At 36.2% G+C, this 20,447-nt stretch overlaps 1 protein-coding gene across 2 annotated transcripts in view; it reads left to right on the plus strand.

Moving 5' to 3' along the window:
- The window catches only part of IQCB1 (IQ motif containing B1), an 80,817-nt gene that overhangs the window by 54,524 nt on the left and 5,846 nt on the right, over positions 1 to 20,447 (plus strand). For both annotated transcript variants that reach the window (XM_002813233.6, XM_054551419.2), the window contains exons 10-13: positions 954 to 1,063; positions 5,814 to 5,956; positions 7,589 to 7,737; positions 14,151 to 14,282. In XM_002813233.6, coding sequence (XP_002813279.2) covers positions 954 to 1,063; positions 5,814 to 5,956; positions 7,589 to 7,737; positions 14,151 to 14,282 — 534 coding nt within the window. The remainder of the gene's footprint in view (positions 1 to 953; positions 1,064 to 5,813; positions 5,957 to 7,588; positions 7,738 to 14,150; positions 14,283 to 20,447) is intronic.

The following is a 20,447-nucleotide window of genomic DNA, read 5'->3' on the forward strand; positions in this document are numbered from 1 at the left end:
AGTTATTGATTATTTCATCATACTTCCTCTAGTATACTCAAAATGATGGCTCTAAATAGCCCATTCAACAGGAAGAGGCATAGAGCTTTCTGATTTCCAGATAAAGACTTAAATATGGAAAGCATCTAAAATGACTAAAGATATTTTTTAATTTAAAAGGAAAAGGGGACATTGTATATCCAAAATCCAAAACCAAAAAGGCAATAAATTGAAAAATACAAGCAGAAACCATGAAAAGAAGTCCAGTAAGGCAGGAGAATGGGTTGGGGGAGGCTGGAAGGAAGAGTGCAGATGAAGGGAATTTCTTTTTTCTGTATATATGAACCGTCATGAGTTTAGATTAATCTCAAAACTATGCATGTGCTCAAATTCATATTGATTAGGTAACAAAATCATAAAACTATCTTTTGTTATTAATAGTTGTACCCTTTGCCATTCCATTTGAGGACTCAGAAGTCTATTAAGTAAACAGGAGACTGGGACAGAATTCAGTCAAGAACTCAGGCAGCTCACTGACCTTTTAAGCCCAATGGTCTGTCAGGAGAATAGCATATCAAAAGCTTACAGAACTAAACAGAGATTCGAGCAAACATCCACAATGGTCAACAGAGCTTATAGTTTGAACCTAACTAGGTTGATTGCCTATTAAGTAAAAACATTAACATGTTAGCTCAAAAAAGATATTCAGGTGGACTATGAAATCTTTGAAAAGGAAATGGAAGTGAGATTATTCCGGGAGAATTTGGAGCTAACTAGACTATGTCTTGAGTATGTTCTAGAAATTGCCTTACCAAGCCTAACATACCTCCTTTGGGAGGTAAGGTTTAATATTCTTACCCATCTTGTTAGAGCTAGAGATTAATACTTGCCCTGACCTGATACTTTAAGAGGTAACCTTTTTTTTTTTAAAAGACCTTCCTAGAGATATCTCTAAATTATTTTCGGCATTTCAGAAACTACATCAGGCAGCATGCTTGATTCAAGCCTATTGGAAGGGTTTTCAGACAAGAAAGAGATTAAAGAAGCTTCCATATGCTGTGATTGCTTTGCAGAGGAGTTTCAGGTAAAAAAATTTGGTGAGGGGATTGATGATCATAGAATCTTACTAGAGTACAGTTCAATTGAAATTTAGGTGATTTTTTAAAAATTTCCTACTATGTTTCTTGTTATGTTTTCATTTTTTCCCCATACGTTTCTGGGTACCAACACTCCAGTAACCAGATGCACTTTCAAAGCAAAGGATGTAAGACAGGAATCTGATGTGTCAAATATGCAGTCCTATCCACTTAATAAGATATTTGGGGAGGGGCCAAGCCTACAAAGGGAGCCAATGATAGTTATATTATTAAACCCTCAAAACCAACAGTTATCGTAATTTTGTGTATATAATTATAACAATAACATGTATGCGTATAAGAGTTTAAGTCTGTTAACCTGATTTTCCTGAATAAATATGGCATGGATGGATATCTTCATTGAATTATGATATAGTTTGGCATTTATTTCAAGTAGACTGAAAAGGAAATACTGAAGACATAGCCCACTTTCTGAAATGACTTAACCAATCCAGATCCTCCAAGATCACAGAACAGGGAAAAATAACTTAGCTTCTAGGTAATTTCTGATAAAGAAGATCTGTTTCAGAGGTGACTTTTTTAAGCAGCCTAACTTAAAGCCAAGCTTTAGTTTGCTAAAATGAAACTGGCATTTTACAGAAGTTAATTTTTTATAGAAAACTGAAACTATTCTTTTAATAACTGCAGATGCATTTCTCAGTTATAAAAACATTTAAAAATAGCTCTGGGGTTCAAAATACTATGTAGTCACAGAGTTGAAGACATTGAAATCACTCTAGCTAACTGTGTCTCTTAGTGGGTATCCTATTAATTGATGAACGTTTTCTTCAGGGAAGAATTAAAGATGGATTTTAAATATTGGGCGTGAATATTGTTGGTAGCAAAGAAACGAATTAATTTTTAAATATATATCAAATGCCTAGTATATGCCAGGGGATCCATCCCCTGGCAGTTTAACAGATTCGAGTTTGTATCTCACTTCAGCAGCTTACTGGTTGAATGAACTTGGACAATCCCCCACCTCTCTCAGCCTCAAAATTCCAATCTATAAAATGAGAATAATAGTTTATACACTTGTATGATCAAGATAATGTAAAATTTGAGATAATACAAAGTTTTTAGCATATTATCTGGCACTTAAAAAATGATAGGAGGAAAAATGCATATGGCACATTTTCTATCCTTGAAAATTTACAAATCTAGGTAGACAGATGCATTAAATAGGTAGTACTAATGAGAGGCAAGTATTATCCATCTATTATTACTCAAAGTTTATTGCCTATCTTACAAGCTGTTTTTTTTTAAAGCATATCTGTGGTTAGATAAATTTGGGAAATATTGAGTACTTTTTGAGTCACAGTGTATATTTTTCTACCCAAAGCATCTGAGGTGCTCTTGGTATTGCCTCTGTGGTGAATTCAGATGGAGTAGGTATTACTTATGGATTCCACCTGCTATCATCCTTAGTTACCTGTCATCTTAAATTTAAAGGTGCCCTTATACATGGATTCAGAGCATTAATGTTTAGTCCCACAAGAGTTCCCAAATTTGCTCATATACTCTCTTTCAATATTAAAATCTCTATTTAAAAGTAGCCCAGGATTACGATTTTTTTCTACTTAGAAGTGTATCTAGGGAATCTAATATTCCATTATTTTAAAATAGAAATTCCATTGCTTTCTTTATGTAACCAGAAGAGTTATAAATACTTCCATTAAAAAAGATAAGCTGTGAAGCAAAAATTATTTAAGTCTCACATTTTGTGTTTGTTGCCTTTCCAGTATTTTTGCATTTGAGGTTCCAGAATATACTGAAATGCAGTTCTAACCTGTTGGATTCTATTTAATTTTTTAATTTTCAGTTTTCCCCAGTTCAGCACCTTCCCTCTTCTATTAGTTGTAACAGTTCATGCAAATGTCTCTTGCTTCCTTTGTAGCTTGGTTTTTTTTCAAAGGTTATTTCTGTCTCTTTGTGCTCAGGTCTTATCTCAGTAATTTCCCCCTCCCATGGTTTTGGGAGAGAGTGCCCACCAGTCACACTTATGGGTCCAGATTGATTAGTGTTCTTTAGATTCAGCAAGAGGCATTCTTTTATAGTCACACCCTTGCTAATGCACTTTCATAATGGTTTCTTTTTTATTTAGTCATTTCTCATATTAAGAAACTTTACTATCTCTTAAGTACTCTTCTTCAGCAAGGTTTTCTGAAGCAGCTAACAGCTGCTCTAGTTATCTTAGAGAAACCTCACAATTTACCTACCTCTATCATAGTGCTGATTTTTAAGTGTTTTAATTACATTTGTTGATTTCATCTTGAAACTGAACTTCTTAAATGCAGATAGCATCTTTTTTCTCTCTCTCCCTCTGAGGCACAATGTCTTGGCAGCAGAAAGTTTGGTCAGCTCTCACTTTAATGGTAAAAATTCAGATTGATTAAATGTAAATCATGGAATTTACTTATTTTCAGAATATGACATCTGATCAGTCATTTCATTTTCAGAAGTGTAGTACAGATGCCAGGTGGTCCAGTGCCTACTAATTCTTACAAAGAAACCAGTTAGAAGAATAATTGTTTGATTTTTGAGTGATTAGAGAAACTCTGAACAAAATAACTAGATGTTATTTAATAATAAATGGGGGAATTACATTCAAAATCACTTCAGTTCCTAATAAATGTTTTCAAATATGAAAGTAAAACATATGAATCCAATAAGCACACCTGTTTACAATTTAGTCCCTATTTAAATCACCAGATCTCACTTTTGTCCTGTCTTTCTGGTTTGTACTTTACTTCCACCTTCATGCTCCATAGTCTTTTCATTTTTGCCATATTTCATAGCCTACATGCCTAAATTGTTTCTCAAATCCAGTTTTCTGACAGATTAAATATTCTAGCAGATGCAATTTTAATGACTACTATGTTTTTCATACTAATAGTGTAAAATGGTATTTAAAATATTGATAATGCAGTATTAGACATTATAATCTATAGCCAATTAGAAGTTAGAGGTAGTTTTTTGTCGTTGTTGTTGTTTTGAGGCAGAGTCTCACTCTGTCACTCAGGCTGGAGTGCAGTGGCACGATCTTGGCTCACTGCAACCTCCACCTCCCAGGTTCAAGCTCCTGCCTCAGCCTTCCAAGTAGATGGGACTACAAGTGCACACCATCACACCCAGCTAATTTTTGTATTTTTGGTAGAAATGGGGTTTCACTATGTTGGCCAGGCTGGTCTCAAACTCCTGACCTCAGGTGATCCACCCACCTTGGCCTCCCAAAGTGCTGGGATTACAGGTGTGAGCCACCGTGCGCGGCCGCAGAGGTAGTTTTTTTAAAAATCAGTTTAAAAGGAGGCTCTGTTTAGGGCCTGCTCTCTTTTACCCTCTATGAATGGGTAAGAGATAAAACAAAGAGCAAGAGACACTTAGAACTATTCAACTAGCCCTAGATCTTCTCTGGAATCTTTTGACCCACATATACTTTTGAGGTCTTCTCTATCCTTGATAATAGGGATAAGAAAGAAGTTTCAAAACAAATAAATACTCTGCCCTAAGTAGAAAGCTAGAGAAAATTTAAGTTGTAATTGATGGAAGAATTCATGAGAAACAACCACAGGAACTATTTTGAGTTGAAAATTCAGTTGAAAAATCATAATAATCCTCTCTAACTATACTATAATGAAGTCTGACTATTAAGAGTACAAAGCTATAGCCAAGGTACCACATTTGTTTACAGTTTAATTCTAAGAATACAGTTTAAAAAAAAGATCTAAGAGAAAATGTTCTTGAGGGAGACACATGTCAAATTAAGTCTATAGAGGTAAAGTAAGTAGTTTGTTCTGCCTCTCTTCTTATCCTCGTTTTCTTTTTCTGTGGGTGTCTGAAAGCATTTTGAGTATATTTACTGTAAACTGACACTTGTAGTCTCCTTACATAGTGATATTGGAAGCAACAAAAACTAGATGGGAATGGCTAAGGAGAAATTTTGGTGAATAAAAGCAGATAATACAGAAATTATAATTATATAAAATGTTTGTGGCCACATGAAAATTTTCATAACCAGTTATGAAAGTAATGTTCAGTTGTCAATAATTGAGAAATAGGCATAAGAAGAAAATAAAGATCAACTGTAATTACACCATGCAGTAAAAATCACTTGAAATTTTAATGTTTTTTATTTATTTTTCTGTGTAAGTAAATGTAAGTTTTTTGACACAATTTTGATCTCATTCTTCTATATCCTGATTTTCCTTTTACCTGACATTAGATCATCAGTATATTCTCATGTCACTAAACATTCTTCGAACATTTTATGTTTTCATAGTTCATAGAATCCCATCCCATCAGGTGAATGAACCAGTATCTGTTTGTCCAACTCCCTGTTGTGAGACAAAGTTTGTTTTCAACTTGTTACTGTTGTAATACTGTGGAGAACATTTTTGAACATAAATTTTTACATATATATCTGATTATTTCCTTAAGAAAATTATTTGTAATGGAATTAATTGGTCATCACTTTTAAGGCTTTTTATTTATATATTTCAAATATTTTTCCAGACTTTTAATGCATATATTCAAATATTTCTCCAGAAATGTTGCGCAACAGCAGCAGATGACAACCTTGTTAACACTAGAAATTATCTTAAAATTTTTTCTGTTTACATTTATTTGATTACTAGTGAGATTATGCATTTTTTCATATGATTTATGAAAATTATGTATAACACACTGTTTCCATCACAGATCCAAACGATCAAAGATGTTGCTGGAGATAAATAGGCAGAAAGAAGAAGAGGACCTCAAATTACAATTGCAGCTTCAAAGACAGAGAGCCATGAGACTTTCCCGAGAATTGCAGCTGAGTATGCTCGAAATAGTTCATCCAGGTGAGTGGCAATATCAACTTTATAAATATAAGAATATTTAGGTTATCTTTTAACAAACCAAGTTTTCTAGCTAAGTGATGATTTTTTTTTAAATTTGGACTTTTCTCCTTTTTCTCTGTTTTTCAGATAAACTTTATTAGATCTTCTGAGTTCAAAAACGGTTACTATTTTTTCAATTCAGACCTATTAGTTGACGATGAACAATCTCCCCACCAGTTTTTTTTTCTTATCCTTCAGATAATTTAGTGAAACATAAAAATTTATGCATAAAGATAGCTGTTAGAGACACAAAGATACTTCTTGAACTGAAACAAGGAGCTGGAATATTATTACATTCTGCCATCAGAACTTAACTCATTCCTTAGTACAAATGTGACATCTTCTTGCAGCCTTTGACAGACTAAGCTGAAATTAATAAGAAGGTGTGGTCTGAGAGGTCTTAGTGGTTTCAGTATTATCTTCAAATTCTTTTACCTGTCTTCTTGTTATTCGATCCAGGGTCCTTCACTAGCCCTTTATTTCACTTCATCTCCATTAAATATAGATGTTTTCTAGGGTTGCATCCTCACCTTATTCCTGTCATTTTGCTCTTCCTGGGGTATCCATCCGTAACTGCAGCTCAACTCTCAGCTGAGTGCTGAGCAGTCTCAAATCTGGTCTCCATCTTCACCTACTCTCCTAAGCTCTTAGAGCAGAATTGCCCAAGAGAAATTTTTACAAAAATGAAAGGTTGTATATCTATACCATCCAGTAGGGTAGCCAGTGGCTAGAGATGGCTATCGAGTATTTGAAATATGGCTAGTGCACTGAAGGACCTGAATTTTAATTTTACTTTATTTTAACCCAAGTAGCCACTTGTGAATAGTTTCTACTCTATTGAATAACACACCTCTGTAGCCAACTGCCTATTGGATCCAGCTTTACCTGGATATCCGTAGGCATCCCAAACACCAAAGTCATTATCTTACCCTTCAGATTTCCTTTTCCTTTATTCCCCATCTCAGGTAATGGCACCAACAACTTACTCAGTTTCCCATTTGAGACATCCTAGAGTCCTTTCCCTCTTTTACCTCCATATCCAATTGATCATTAAATTATATCAGTTTCTTATACTCCCCCAAATACACGCCCCTTTTTATTAACAATTCTACGGCCTTATTCTGTCACATATGTACTGTGAACCCTGGGCTGTATGCTGAGCAACTCCAAGAAAGCAAAAAGAAAGTCATCTGTATAACTGACTGAGTGACTTAAGAGAAATTTGGAAGCGTGTAGAGTAGAGAACACATACACACATTTTGCCCTTTCTCTCTGGTGGTACTGAATGACTTCTTAATCGTGTACTTAGGATTTTTTTTCTTTTTTATTGTTCTTTGTGTCAGATTTTCAGCCATTTTCTTATTACTCTACCACAAAAATATTATATGAGTTCTTTCTGTAAAGAAGCTGCATAATCTGGGAAAGCTCTGTTTCTAAAATCTTAGAACCGTGGTAAAATAATAGAATTGGGAAAATTAGTGAACAATATTGACAAAAATAAAAATGCAAGATTATTATTATCATTGTCATGATTCCAGAACTTAAGAAAGCATGGTAGTGAGTATGTTGTAACAGTGTCTATCATCTTTTTAGGTCAGGTGGAGAAACTCTATCGGGAAATGGAAGAGAAATCAGCATTGATTATCCAGAAACATTGGAGAGGGTACAGGGAAAGGAAAAATTTTCACCAACAGAGGCAGTCTCTCATAGAGTATAAAGCAGCTGTCACACTTCAAAGAGCAGTGAGTCTAATGTAGTGAAAAGAGTTCTGAATCAAGAGGCAAAAACATGAGTTCAAAACTGACTTTGCTAATTACCTGTTGTAAAGCCTTGGTCAAGACACTTAGTTTTTTCTTTTGTAAAAGAAAAACCCCTTACCTTTGGCCAAGCTGATTTAGACACTCAGTCCTTAGTACTGCCTTAGAACCTTGTACATCATTTACTATACTGCAATGTTGTTTTGTTAATTATTTCCCTTCTTACTTGGGCTGTGAGTTCTTCAAGAAGAAGGAGCTAAGTCATATTGTTGTCAGCTCATCACATGTGCTTGATGTATGAATAGATGTTTACCCTTACTCTTTTCACTCAGTTGTTATGTGGATCAGATACCCTAATTTATGGGAATGTATTTTGTAAATTACAAAGTTCTGTGCAAGTGCAGCATGTGATATTTGATTTTTTTAATGCACAGATGAGATATTAGGTATATTTAGATCATTATAACATTTTAATTGTAGAATTGTATTTTTTTTTTTTCAAGACGGATTCTTGCTCTGTTGCAAGGCTGAAGTGCAATGGCACGATCTTGGCTCACTACAACCTCCGCCTCCCAGGTTCAAGCAATTCTCCTGCCTCAGCCTCCCGAGTAGCTGGGACTACAGGCATGCACCACCACACCCATCTAATTTTTGTATTTTTAGTAGAGACGGGGTTTCACCATATTGGCCAGGATGGTCTCGATCTCTAGACCTCGTGATCTGCCCACCTCAGCCTCCGAAAGTGCTGGGATTACAGGCGTGAGCCACCACGCCCGGCCTCTTATTCTTAAATAGCAATCTTTCTGTGATCTCTCTAGAGCATAGTACTATTTTGTTGCCTTGGAAAAGCATAGTACAAGGTGGTTTTTTAAATTTAATGACTAGTTTTCCTAACATCCAGTTGTTCTCTTATACATGGTTAACTTTCATATTAGGATGTCAGGTCCTATAGCATTTAGCCTAACAATCCCTTACTGAATTTTTGAGTCAATTTCAGTTTTCTACTGTGATAGATTTTGAACAGTCTCTGTGATTAACTTTTTACGAAGTTTTTTTTTTTTTAATCATCCAAAAAACATAGTAGAATAAATACTAGAGAAATAGGAAGAGATGCCTGCCTCCTACTCCTTCTTCAGGCTCTTCTGGGGATCTCAGGTTGTATCTGCAACAAACAGTCCTGCACCATCACTGTATCACACGTACTCCTGATTTTTACCTTCTGCTAAACAAAGCCATCTAAGGGATAACCAGTTGATATTAGGGTTGGAGACACTTCCTTTGGAGTAACCTCTGGCTTCTTTCTAATACTTTTACCTCATAAATACCTCCTTTTTAAAGTCTTCCCTGTCATAGAGTTAGCTGGGCCCTTATTAAGTTGACTTACTACCTTGCCTGATTTAGATGACCCCAATACTTTGTAAAAGGATCCTCTACTGTAAAGTGAAATATCCTGGTTTGCCTACCATTTCTTAGAGAAAAAAGTAGGGGTCATCATAGGAACATATCTGAAGGCTATGAAGGCAAAGTTGTTTTGGCTTTTATACTTCCCATTGGCACGAAAGGAAGATTAGTCACATTTGCCTCATATCTGCTTTAGCTAAAAAAGGAATGAGTCTCTGTTTAAGAGCAAAAAGGGATGGGTCAAGGTCATGTTTATAGTCTTTGCATCTCATTAATAAAAATAAGATGAAGTCAAAGCAAAGTTAGCCAAAATGGAAAAGGAAATAAGAGGGTTACTTTTTTTTTTTTTTTTTTAAGAGACATGGTCTCACTCTGTCACCCAGGCTAGAGTACAGTGGTGTGTTCATAGTTCATCACAGCCTTGAACTCCTGGGCTAAAGTGATCCTCCTGCCTCAGCCTCCCTAAGCGCTGAGATTATAGGCATGAACCACCATGCCTGGCCAAGAATTACTTTCAAAGAAGGAAAAGAGAAAGAAAAATGGGAAAGTACACTGAGAAAAGAAATAGAAAAATAGAGAAGATTAAAACAAGGCAATAGTCAATAAAGGATATATTTTGCCATATTTTTAAAGCATCCTTTTCTTCTCTTTTCTTTTCTTTTTTTTTCTTTTGAGACAGAATCTCTGTCTGTCTCCTAGGCTGGAGTGCAGAGGTGCAATCATACCCCACTGGAGCCTTGATCTGCGAGGCTCAAGAGATCCTCCCACCTCAGCCTCCGTAGTAGCTGGGACTACAGGCTTGCACCACCAAGCCCAGCTAATTTTTTTTTTTTTTTCAGTAGAGACTAAGTCTCACTCTGTTGTCCAGGGTGGTCTCCAACTCCTGAGCTCAAGTGATCCTCCCACCTCACCCTCCCAAAGTGCTGGAATTACAGGTGTGAGCCACTGTGCCTGGCCTAAAGTATCCTTTTCTAAGACACACTAGAGACCTGCACTGTTCAATAAAATGATCATTAAGCATACGTAGCTGGCTATGGAGAACTTGACACGTAGCAAGTCCAAATTGAAATGTGTTGTAAGTGTAAAATACCCACCAGATTTTGAAAATGTAGCATGAAGAAAAAGTGTAAAGTATCTCATTAATACTTTTTTATATTGATTACATGATGAAATACTAATATTTTGTGTATATTGTTATATGTTTTATATAACTCAGTAAATATTGTTTCGCCCATTTTTTATTTTCTTATTGTGACTACTAGAAAATTTAAAATTACATGTATGACTCACATTATATTTCTGTTGGAACTGCAACTGATCTTGCTAAGAAAAAAATGGGAAATAATTCATTAGCCTCATTGAAAGTAATATACCGGCCTGGGCAATGTCGCAAAACCTCATCTCTACTAAAAATACAAAAATTAGCCAGGCGTGGTAGCATGTACTGGTAGTCCCAGCTACTCTGGAAACTGAAGTGGGGGAAAATCACCTGAGCCTGGGAAGTTGAGGTTGCAGTGAGCTGTGATCACACCACTGCACCCCAGCCTGTGCAATAGGAATAAGACCCTGCCTCAAAAAAAAAAAAAAAAAAAAAAAAGTAATATAAAGGAGTAGGAATATCCTTTCAATGAGTGTGTCCCTCAGGAAGAACTGGTTATTAGTGTCCTTGGCAGGAAAAGAAAGGCCAGAACGGTTATCCACCTTCTGTTCCTCTCTTACTTGATGCAAAAACAGAGGCATTGTTTCTCCAGGAGCTAAAAATTGAGGAAATTTGCTAAAAGAGAAAAATCAGGGAAAGGGGAGAATAGAAAGAAAGAAGAGAGTCTCAACAGAAGGATGCAAGCACAGTTGAAAACTCAAGTACCATACTGAAAACAAGGCCGGGCACCGTGACTCATGCCTGTAAATCCCAGCACTTTGGGAGGCTGAGGCGGGAGGATCACTTGAACTCAGGAGTTTGAGACCAGCCTAGGACACATAATAAGACTCTTTCTCTACAAAAAATTAGCTGGGCTTGATGGCACATATCTGTAGTCCGGGCTACTCGGGAGGCTGAAGTGGGAAGATCACTTGAGCCCAGGAGGTTGAGGCTGCAGTGAGCCATAATCAAGCCACTGTACTCCAGCCAGGGTGACAGAGTGAGACCCTGTCTTAAAAAAAATGCCAAAAAGTAGGGGTACTAGGGAAATTTTCTAAACCGCTTCTTAGTGCCCACTCTTAAATATCAGCTGAAAGATAAGTATCACTGAATATCTGAGGAAAGCCAAAGAGAAAACAAATGGAATAAAACTACTTGATATAATATAAACATTGCAGGTATAAGGAAAAAAATTTTTTAATCTGTTATTAATATCCTCAGAGAGATAAGGAAAGGTAATATAAGAAACAAAACCAAGATACCATATAAAATGGAGCACATAGAATAAAATTTGACAGGGAAAACTGAAAGACTAATAAAAGGACTGTGGGGGAAAAGTTAAAGAAATCTCACAAAAAGCAAGGAAAAAAGATTTTGCCAGTGGCACACACCTGTAATCTCAGCTACTCAGAAGGCTAAGGCAGCAGGATGGCATTAGCTCAGGAGTTCTAGGCCAGCCTGGTCAACATATGAAATATCATTAGAAAAAGAAAAAAATAGAATCTTTAATTAAAAAAAAAAAAATGGATAGAAAAGACTACCAGTCTAGGAGGTCAAACAGCCAAACATTTGAAATCAAGAACAAGAAAAAACAGAAGACGGAAAATCAAGAACAAGAAAAAACAGAAGATGGAAAATCAAATAACTTAAGATTTCCAAGAACTGAATGTCATGAATTTGAGATTAAGGGGACCAATTAAGTGTCCAATACAGTGACAGAAACACTTCTACATTTGTTTCATAATACTGTAAGATGTACTAGGAACAAAAGGACTTCTTGACAGGAACATTGGAAACTAAAAAGTATTGAACTAAGATTGTCACATATTTGAAGGAAAATGATTTCCAACTAGAATTCTATACCCAACCAAATTATTAATTAAAGATAAGGACAGACCAAAGACATTTTTAGATAAGAGGGAATAACCTGAGAAAGAAGGCAACATGGAGTCCAAGAAACACAAGGGAAAGATGAAAAGTTGTCACTGAGATGATGGTGAATGGAGACCACAGGATGACAGCTATGCCCAAGGTGTAGAGAGCAGTCAATCCAAATTACAGCAGGTCAGGAAGCTCCAGAAAATGTGTCCAAGAAAAGAATTTGATAGAATGGCTGATGTATTTTAATGTGTTGAAAATTAGGGCAGGGTTTGTAAAATATAATCGGTAGTATGGAAAACAAAGCATGGGAGAAAAGAGAATTAATAATTCCAGAGAAAATAAAAATGTGCAAGAAAGGAAAAGTAATTATAGTATACTATATTGTTCAAAAGTGAATAGCCTTTATGTGGTCATAATTTTGTAAACATTGAACATTAATTTAACATTAAAATTATGATGTAATAATATAGGATGGATGGGGAGTAGAAACAGTGAAAGACAGCTAAATTCATACATTTCATACAAGAAAATCAATAGATGATACCTATATCTGAAAAAAAAATCATGGAAAAATGGATGGAGCTAAATATCAAAAGAATAACCTGAATTAAATTGTTGCCCTTGAATCAGGGGACAGGGTAAGTGGGTAACTCTAGTAAGAATTCTAGTAATTCTTATGAAACTGACAAATTAAACAATAGCATTCTAGTAATTCTTACAAAACTGACACATTAAACAATAGAGTTACATCAGCAAACTTTTCTGGGAAGGGCTATATAATAAAATATTTTAGGCTTTGCAGGTCATGCAGTGTGTCACATGTATTCAGTTATAGCACAAAAGCAGCCAATGAGCATGGCTGTGTTCCAATAAAATGTTATTTGTAGAAGTGGGACGCGATGGCTCACGTCTGTAATCCCAGCTCTTTGGGAGGCCGAGGCGGGCAGATCACAAGGTCAAGAGATCACAGCCTGGCTAACATGGTGAAATCCCATCTCTACTAAAAAATACAAAAATTAGCTGGGCATGGTGGTGCACGCCTGTAATCCCAGCTACTCAGGGGGCTGAGGCAGGGGAATTGCTTGAACCTGGCGGGGTGGAGGTTGCAGTGAGCTGGGATTGTGCCACTGCACTCCAGCCTGGTGACAGAGCGAGACTCCATCTCAAAAAAAAAAAAAATGTTATTTATAAACATTAGATTTTGAATCTCATATAATTTTACATGCCACTAAATATTCTTTTATAATTTTACATGCCACTAAATATTTTTTTCCCTTTAAATTAACAATGTAAAATGAAAAACAAAACAAAACAAAAAAACAAAAACAACCACACACACATTTTTAGCTCTCAAGCCCTATGAAAACAGGCAGCAGGCTGGATTTGGCCTGTGGGCCATGATTTGCTGACCCCTGCTTTAAACAATGTGGACATGTAACTTTGATGAAAATAAAAACTACGAAGACACGAGCAGAGTGAAAACAATTGGAAAGAATAATTGTAAATTTGTCCCATATCATGCCTATTACAAAATTTCTTTTTACCAGAGTACATTCTGAAGGACATGAGAAAGAATTCAGACAGAAATATACTGTCTCCTTGGTGTTTACAATAGGCTGTGTAGAATTAAGATCCCTTTTTTCTATAGACACAGAACCTGTCCTCTAGAGATCAAGTGCCTTGCCCAGAATCATAGTTTATAAGGGACTAGAATTGAGACTAGAATCTATTGCTCTTTTTTCCTCTTCATTGCTTACTGCAGAAATAATATGTGACTATATCCTTGTAAAAAGCACTACAGAAGACTGTATATTTTAAAAGTCACTGTTCTGCATTTTGTCACAGTCCTATTCCCCTCCTTATACACACTCAGAGTTAATCATTATTGCAATGTGATCACTACCATATGTTGTAGTGAGAAAATAGTTCTATTAGTTAAGGGAGAAAAATCACAAACCTTCAATTTTTTTTCTTCCAGGCACTTAAATTCCTAGCGAAGTGCCATAAGAAAAAGAAACTATTTGCTCCTTGGCGAGGACTCCAAGAACTCACTGATGCACGCCGAGTTGAACTGAAGAAACAAGTGGATGACTATGTCAGAAGACATTTGGTATGTAAGCTTCTGTACCATATCAGTATTACATTATTCCAGTGCATGATATTGATAAATGTATGTGTGTGTGTGTGTGTGTGTGTGTGTGTGTGTACATTTATTGCTGGTATAAGGTAATGCATTGGCTTTACCATAGAAGTAATGGTATATCTTTTTCTAGTTACATAGCCATAGAGGTATAGTCAGTGGTGAAGGAGACTCTGCTTTAAATCAGTTTTTTCCCATACTATGTCAATAAGACTCGTTCATTGCTTCTTTTGCAATAGTACAGTAAAACTTGGACTATTTTGAACCTTCCAGAAAGAGTATATGGAACTGTCAATCAATGATTATTCGTTCTTACATTTGTTGGACTACTAATGTACCTCCAGAAGCCAATAAGATATAGCATTTGACTATTTGCCTCTAATGATCTTACCACAATAATACTGCTAGCACCTTTATCCCAATAGAAATGTCCGTATCTTTGACTTTCTATGACCACAGTATGGCAGGTCACCTGTTATTCACTTCTCCCACCTGAATTCTTGACCATCTACTCCTATGTGTCTTCAAAGGTCATTTCCCTTTCTGCCTTGGGAGTAACTCACCACTCCTGTCATTAATTTTAATCACCTGCACCTTTGCTGATTACCTCTCCTTTCTTTTCTCTTACTGCTTCTCCCATGCTTTCACACTTATGTAATTTTATGGAGAAAGTTGGCAGTTTATACATTTCAATCTATCAGAATTATTCCCTCATTTGAACCAAGCACTCATAGTGTATCTTGGTGCTTTTCACGAGTTTTGTTGTGATTGTGGTGGTGGTGTTTGTGCCTGAGTTCATTCTCTCTCTCTCTCTCACACACATACACACATACACACACACAGATACACACACACACTTCTAAAATTTGAAGGTTCTGGATAACTGATGTTAGAGGCTTGATGTGATATTTAGGGAGTCCTATCATTCACCCTTTTATTCCTCCAGAGTGCCCAAAATGAAAGGACTTTTTGTAACAAACAGACAAAAACTACTATACAAATGGAAATGAAGTACAAATATATTAGTAGCTGAGCATGTATCTGGTAACCACTGGAACACAGCAATGGTAAAACCTGAATTGGATAGCAAAGCTTAGTCCAGGAAGTGTAAATAAGCCCTCTTACTTTCCGCTTCTGCTAATCTGGATTCAGGGACCTAAAACCTAATGGAGTCTGTGGAGAAAGAGAGGAGGAAAAGACCACCCTTCTATGTCAGGCCCTCTGTGATTACCATAAAGAGGCAGACAATGGAAAAAGTTCTGACATTTGTTTCTGGCCAAGATGGAGTAACAGGATTTACTTCCTGCCTGTACAGATGGATTTACTTCCTGCCTGAAACAACCAGAAAAAGAAACAAACATAAACAGATAAAATGTATGAAATCGTTTTCCAGACCCTGGACCTCAGACAACAAAGAACAATAATCTCTGAGAGGGAACAAAGCAAGCCCTATAATTACCCCAGCTTACTGCCTTGAAAGAGTTTCTAGGCCATAGCTCAAGGAAGAGAACAGAGAAGAGCTCTTTAGAATCCTTGAGTTAAGGAGATGGCACTGAGAGTCGGGTGACACCAAGGGAACTAGACTTCATAGAACAGAGTACCAGAGTAAAGAGAGCTGCAAAGACAGAGAACCCCAGATACCTACAGAATCTACCCCTTGAGTATTCTCCAGAATACTAATTGGCATGTACATGTGAGGAAATTATCCAAAGCCAAATTATCCAGTCATCTGAAAAGGTAAGATGGAAGTGTGTCTGGAACTCACATAGGTCCAGGAATAGTATCTGTTCCCATCAAATACGCTGGAGAAACTCATAATTCACAGGATATTGTGAAGAGTACTCAGGAAGACCTTCCCTTAATAGTAGATTATGATTAGCCTAGACAGCTCCATTCTGCCAAATTATAAAATCAAGAGTCAAAAAAAGATTAAAATGTTTTCATGTAATTTAACAGCATCCCAAAAAAGACTCAAAATTTTAAGAAATATCAAAATATCCAGCACCCAACAAGGTAAAAGTCACAATGTCTAGCAGCTAATCAAATATTAAAGGCATGCATGGAAGTAGGAAAACAGGACCCATAATGAGGAGGATATTCAATCAAACCAACCCAGAAATTACATAGATGTTAAAATTGGCAGAGAAGGGCATTAAAAGTCATTATAACTGTATTCTGTATGTTCAAAAAGTCAAGTAGAAATATGGAAAATATAAAAAAAAAACCTGAATCAAACTCCTAGAAATAAAAACTTCAAAGTATGGTGTGAAAAATATACTTGATCAAATTAATAGCAGATTAGACTTTGCTGGATGGAAGATTAATAAAGATGAAGCCATAGTAGTAGATACTGCACAAAATGAGTCACAGAGAGGGGAAAAAAGAGAAAAATATTTGAAAAGACCATTACTGAGCTGTGGGACTGTAAGTGGCCCAATAAATGAAAACTTGGAATCCCTGAAGGAGATGTGGAGAAAAATAATGGCTGAAAACTTTCCAAACTAAAAATGATAAGCCCATACCCAAACCAGTTAAGGTACATGGAAAAAACTGTGCCAAGGAATATCATAATCAAAATTGTCAAACCAGTGATACAGTGAAAATCTTAAAAACAAAAAAATTTTTTTATATATATATTTTTTATTATACTTTAAGTTCTAGGGTACATGTGCACAAGGTGCATGTTTGTTACATATGTATACATGTGCCATGTTGGTGTGTAAAAAAATTTTTTAACGTTACGTAAAGACAAAAATTACATTACAGTGCAAGCAAGAAGATATCTTTTTTTTTTTTTTTTTTGGAGACAGAGTTTCGCTGTTGTCGCCCAGGCTGGAATGTAGTGGTGCAATCTCTGCAACCGCCGCCTCCTGGGTTCAAGTGATTCTCCTGCCTCAGCCTCCCAGGTAGCTAGAATTACAGGCGCCTGCCATCACGGTGAGCTAATTTTTGTATTTTTGGTAGAAATGGGGTTTCACCATGTTTGCCAGGCTGGTCTCGAACTCCTGACCCCAGGTGATCCACCCATCTCAGCCTCCCAAAGTGCTGGGATTACAGGCGTGAGCCGCCGCCCCTGGCCGAAGATATCTTGCTTTAAAGTACTGAAAGGAAAAAAAGTTGTCAACCTAGAATTCTGTACCTGGCAAAAAAAATTGTTAAAAAAAAAAAAAAGATTTTTTCAGACATACAAAAGCTGAAAGACTTGATCACCAGTACACTTGCACTACCAAAAATGTTAAATCCTTAAAGTTGTAAAGGATTTAATGTTCCAGAAATGTTAAATTCTTTTTATTTGTATAGATTGAGGGAGTAAAAATGCACATTTACATGCCTACATTGCAAGCTCCTGCCCAGCAAAATAAACAGTCAACAGTAAACAGCCTATAGAATGGGAAAAAATAGTTGCAAGATATACATCTAACAAAGGGCTAATATCTAGAATCTACAAGGAACTCAACTCAAGAAGAAAAAGACAACCCCATTAAAAAGTGGGCAAAGCCAGGTGCTGTGGCTCATGCTTGTAATCTCAGCACTTTGGAATGCCAAGGCCGGGAGGATTGCTTGAGCCCAGGAATTCGAGACCAGCTTAAGCGACATGGTGAGACCTGGTCTCTACAAAAAATTTAAAAATTAGCCAGGAATGGTGGTGCCTGTCTGTGGTCCCAGCTACTTGGGAGGCTGAGGTGGGGCGATCACTTGAGCTCAGGAGGTTGGGGCTGCAGTGAGGCATGTTCATGCTACTGCACTCCAGCCTGTGTGTCCGAGTGAGACCCTGTCTCAAAAAAAAAAAAAGGTGGGCAAGAAACATGAACAGATGTATATACAAGTGGTCAACAAACAATGAAAAATGCTCAATATCACTAATCATCAGAGAAATGTAAAGTAAAATCATAATAAATAATCATATTATACCAGTTAAAATGGCTATTATACTAGTTAAAATGGCTATTACTACAAAGTCAAAAACAACAGATGTTAGCAAGGATGTGGAGAAAAGGGAACACTTACACACTGTTAGTGGGAATGTAAATTAGAAATGTTAAGTTCTTTAAGGTGTAAAAGACTTAACATTTCTGTTTAAAATGATGCCAGGAAAAGATACCAGAGAGAAATCTGGCTCTACATAAAGAAATTAAGAGCATTGGAAATGGTAATTACAGCCATGTGTCACATAATGAATTTTCAGTCAGTGTTGGACCATATATACAACAGTGGTCACATAATATTGTAATGGTATATTTTTACTGGACATTTTCTATATTTATATATGTTTACATATACAAAAACTTACCATTGCATTAAAATTGCTTACAGTATTCAATACAATAACATGCTGTACAGATTTGTAGCCTAAGAGCAATAGGGTATACCACATAGCCTACGTATGTAGTAGTCTATACCATTTAAGTTTCTGTAGGTACACTCAATGACATGTGCACAGTGACAGAATCACCTAACAGCACATGTATAGCAAACTAATTATTGACAGAGATGTAGTTAATGCAGTAGAAAAACTGGAGCAATTGGCTATTCACATGTCAAAAAAAATTGAACTTGAAGCCGTACTTCACTTCATATACAAAATTTAACTCAAAGTAGATCATAGGCCTAAATGCAAAACCTAAAACTATAAAACTTCTAAAAGGAAACAATGGAGAAATATCGTGACCTTTCTTGAATACAATACCAGAAGCATCATTCAAAAAGGAAAATTTGATAAATTGGCTTTATTGAAATTTAAAACTTCTCTTCATAAGACACCATTAAGAGAATTAAAGAAACAAGGCACAGATTGGGAGAATATCATTGCCAAGCATGTATTTGATAAAGGTCCTATATCCATAATATAGAAAGAACTCTCAAAACTAAACAGTAAGAAAACATATGAACTAGTTGTTTTGTTTTTTAAATGGACAAAAGCTTTGAACAGATACTTCACCAAAAGATAGATGACAAATAAACACATGAAAAATGCATCATTAGTCACTAAGGAAAATGCACATTAAAACCACAATAAGGGCCCAGCACAGTGGCTCATACCTGTCATCCTAACACTTTGGGAGGCCAAGGTGGGAGGATTGCTTCAGCCCAACAGTTTGAGACCAGCCTAGATAACATAGTGAGACCCTATCTCTATTTTTTTAATAAAAATTTAAGATTTTTCAAAAAATAACCCACAGTAAGATACTTCATACCTGTTGGAATTTTTAAAATGGAACATGCCAAATGTTAGCAAGCATGTGGCAGAGTCACCACTTATGGGAATGTAAAAGAGTACAACTACTTTGGAAGACAGTTCAACAGTTTCTTTAAAAATTAAACATACATCTATCATACGATTCAGCCATTCTACTCCTAGATATTTACCCCAGAGAAAAAGAAATATATGTCCATACAGACACTTGTACATGAATGCTCATGGCCAAAAACTAGAACCATGGAGTACCATTCAGCATGTATAAAGGAATAAATTGATACTCTCAACAACATGGATGAATCTCTGGCCGGGCACGGTGGCTCACGCCCGTAATTCCAGCACTTTGAGAGGCCAAGGCAGGTGGATTGCTTGAGCCCGGGAGTTCGAGGCTGCAGTGAGCAGTGATGGCACCACTGCACTCTATCCTGGGTGACAGAGTGAGACCCTGTCTTAGAAAAAAATTTTTAAAGAAAAAGAAAAAAAAAACATGGATGAATCTCAAAATAATTATGCTAAATGAAAGAAGCCAGACAGAGTAGAATACATTCTTTATGATTCCCTTTATGTAAATTCTAAAAATATAAATTAATCTATAGTAACATTAAATAGATAAGTAGTTGCTTGGGACAAGTAGTTGGTGGATGGGTAGGGTGAGGATAAGGGTTTACAAAAGGGCACAAGGAAACTTGGTAGTGATGAACTAGGTATGTGTATGTCAAAGCTTAGCAAATTGTACCCTTTCGATATTTGTTGTTTAGTGTATGTTATTTTTACGTCAATAAGCTATATTTTTTAAAAAGTTGTTTTAACCTAAATGCTTAAAAAAAATTAAGGGGTCCTGAGATTTTAAAAATAATCAGCCTGGCCACCAATAAAACATGGCCAATGAATCTCTTCTTTTTAATTATTATTATACTTTAAGTTCTGGGATACATGTG

Source organism: Pongo abelii, chromosome 2, assembly GCF_028885655.2.
Source record: "Pongo abelii isolate AG06213 chromosome 2, NHGRI_mPonAbe1-v2.0_pri, whole genome shotgun sequence".
Taxonomy (NCBI): Eukaryota; Metazoa; Chordata; class Mammalia; order Primates; family Hominidae; genus Pongo; species Pongo abelii.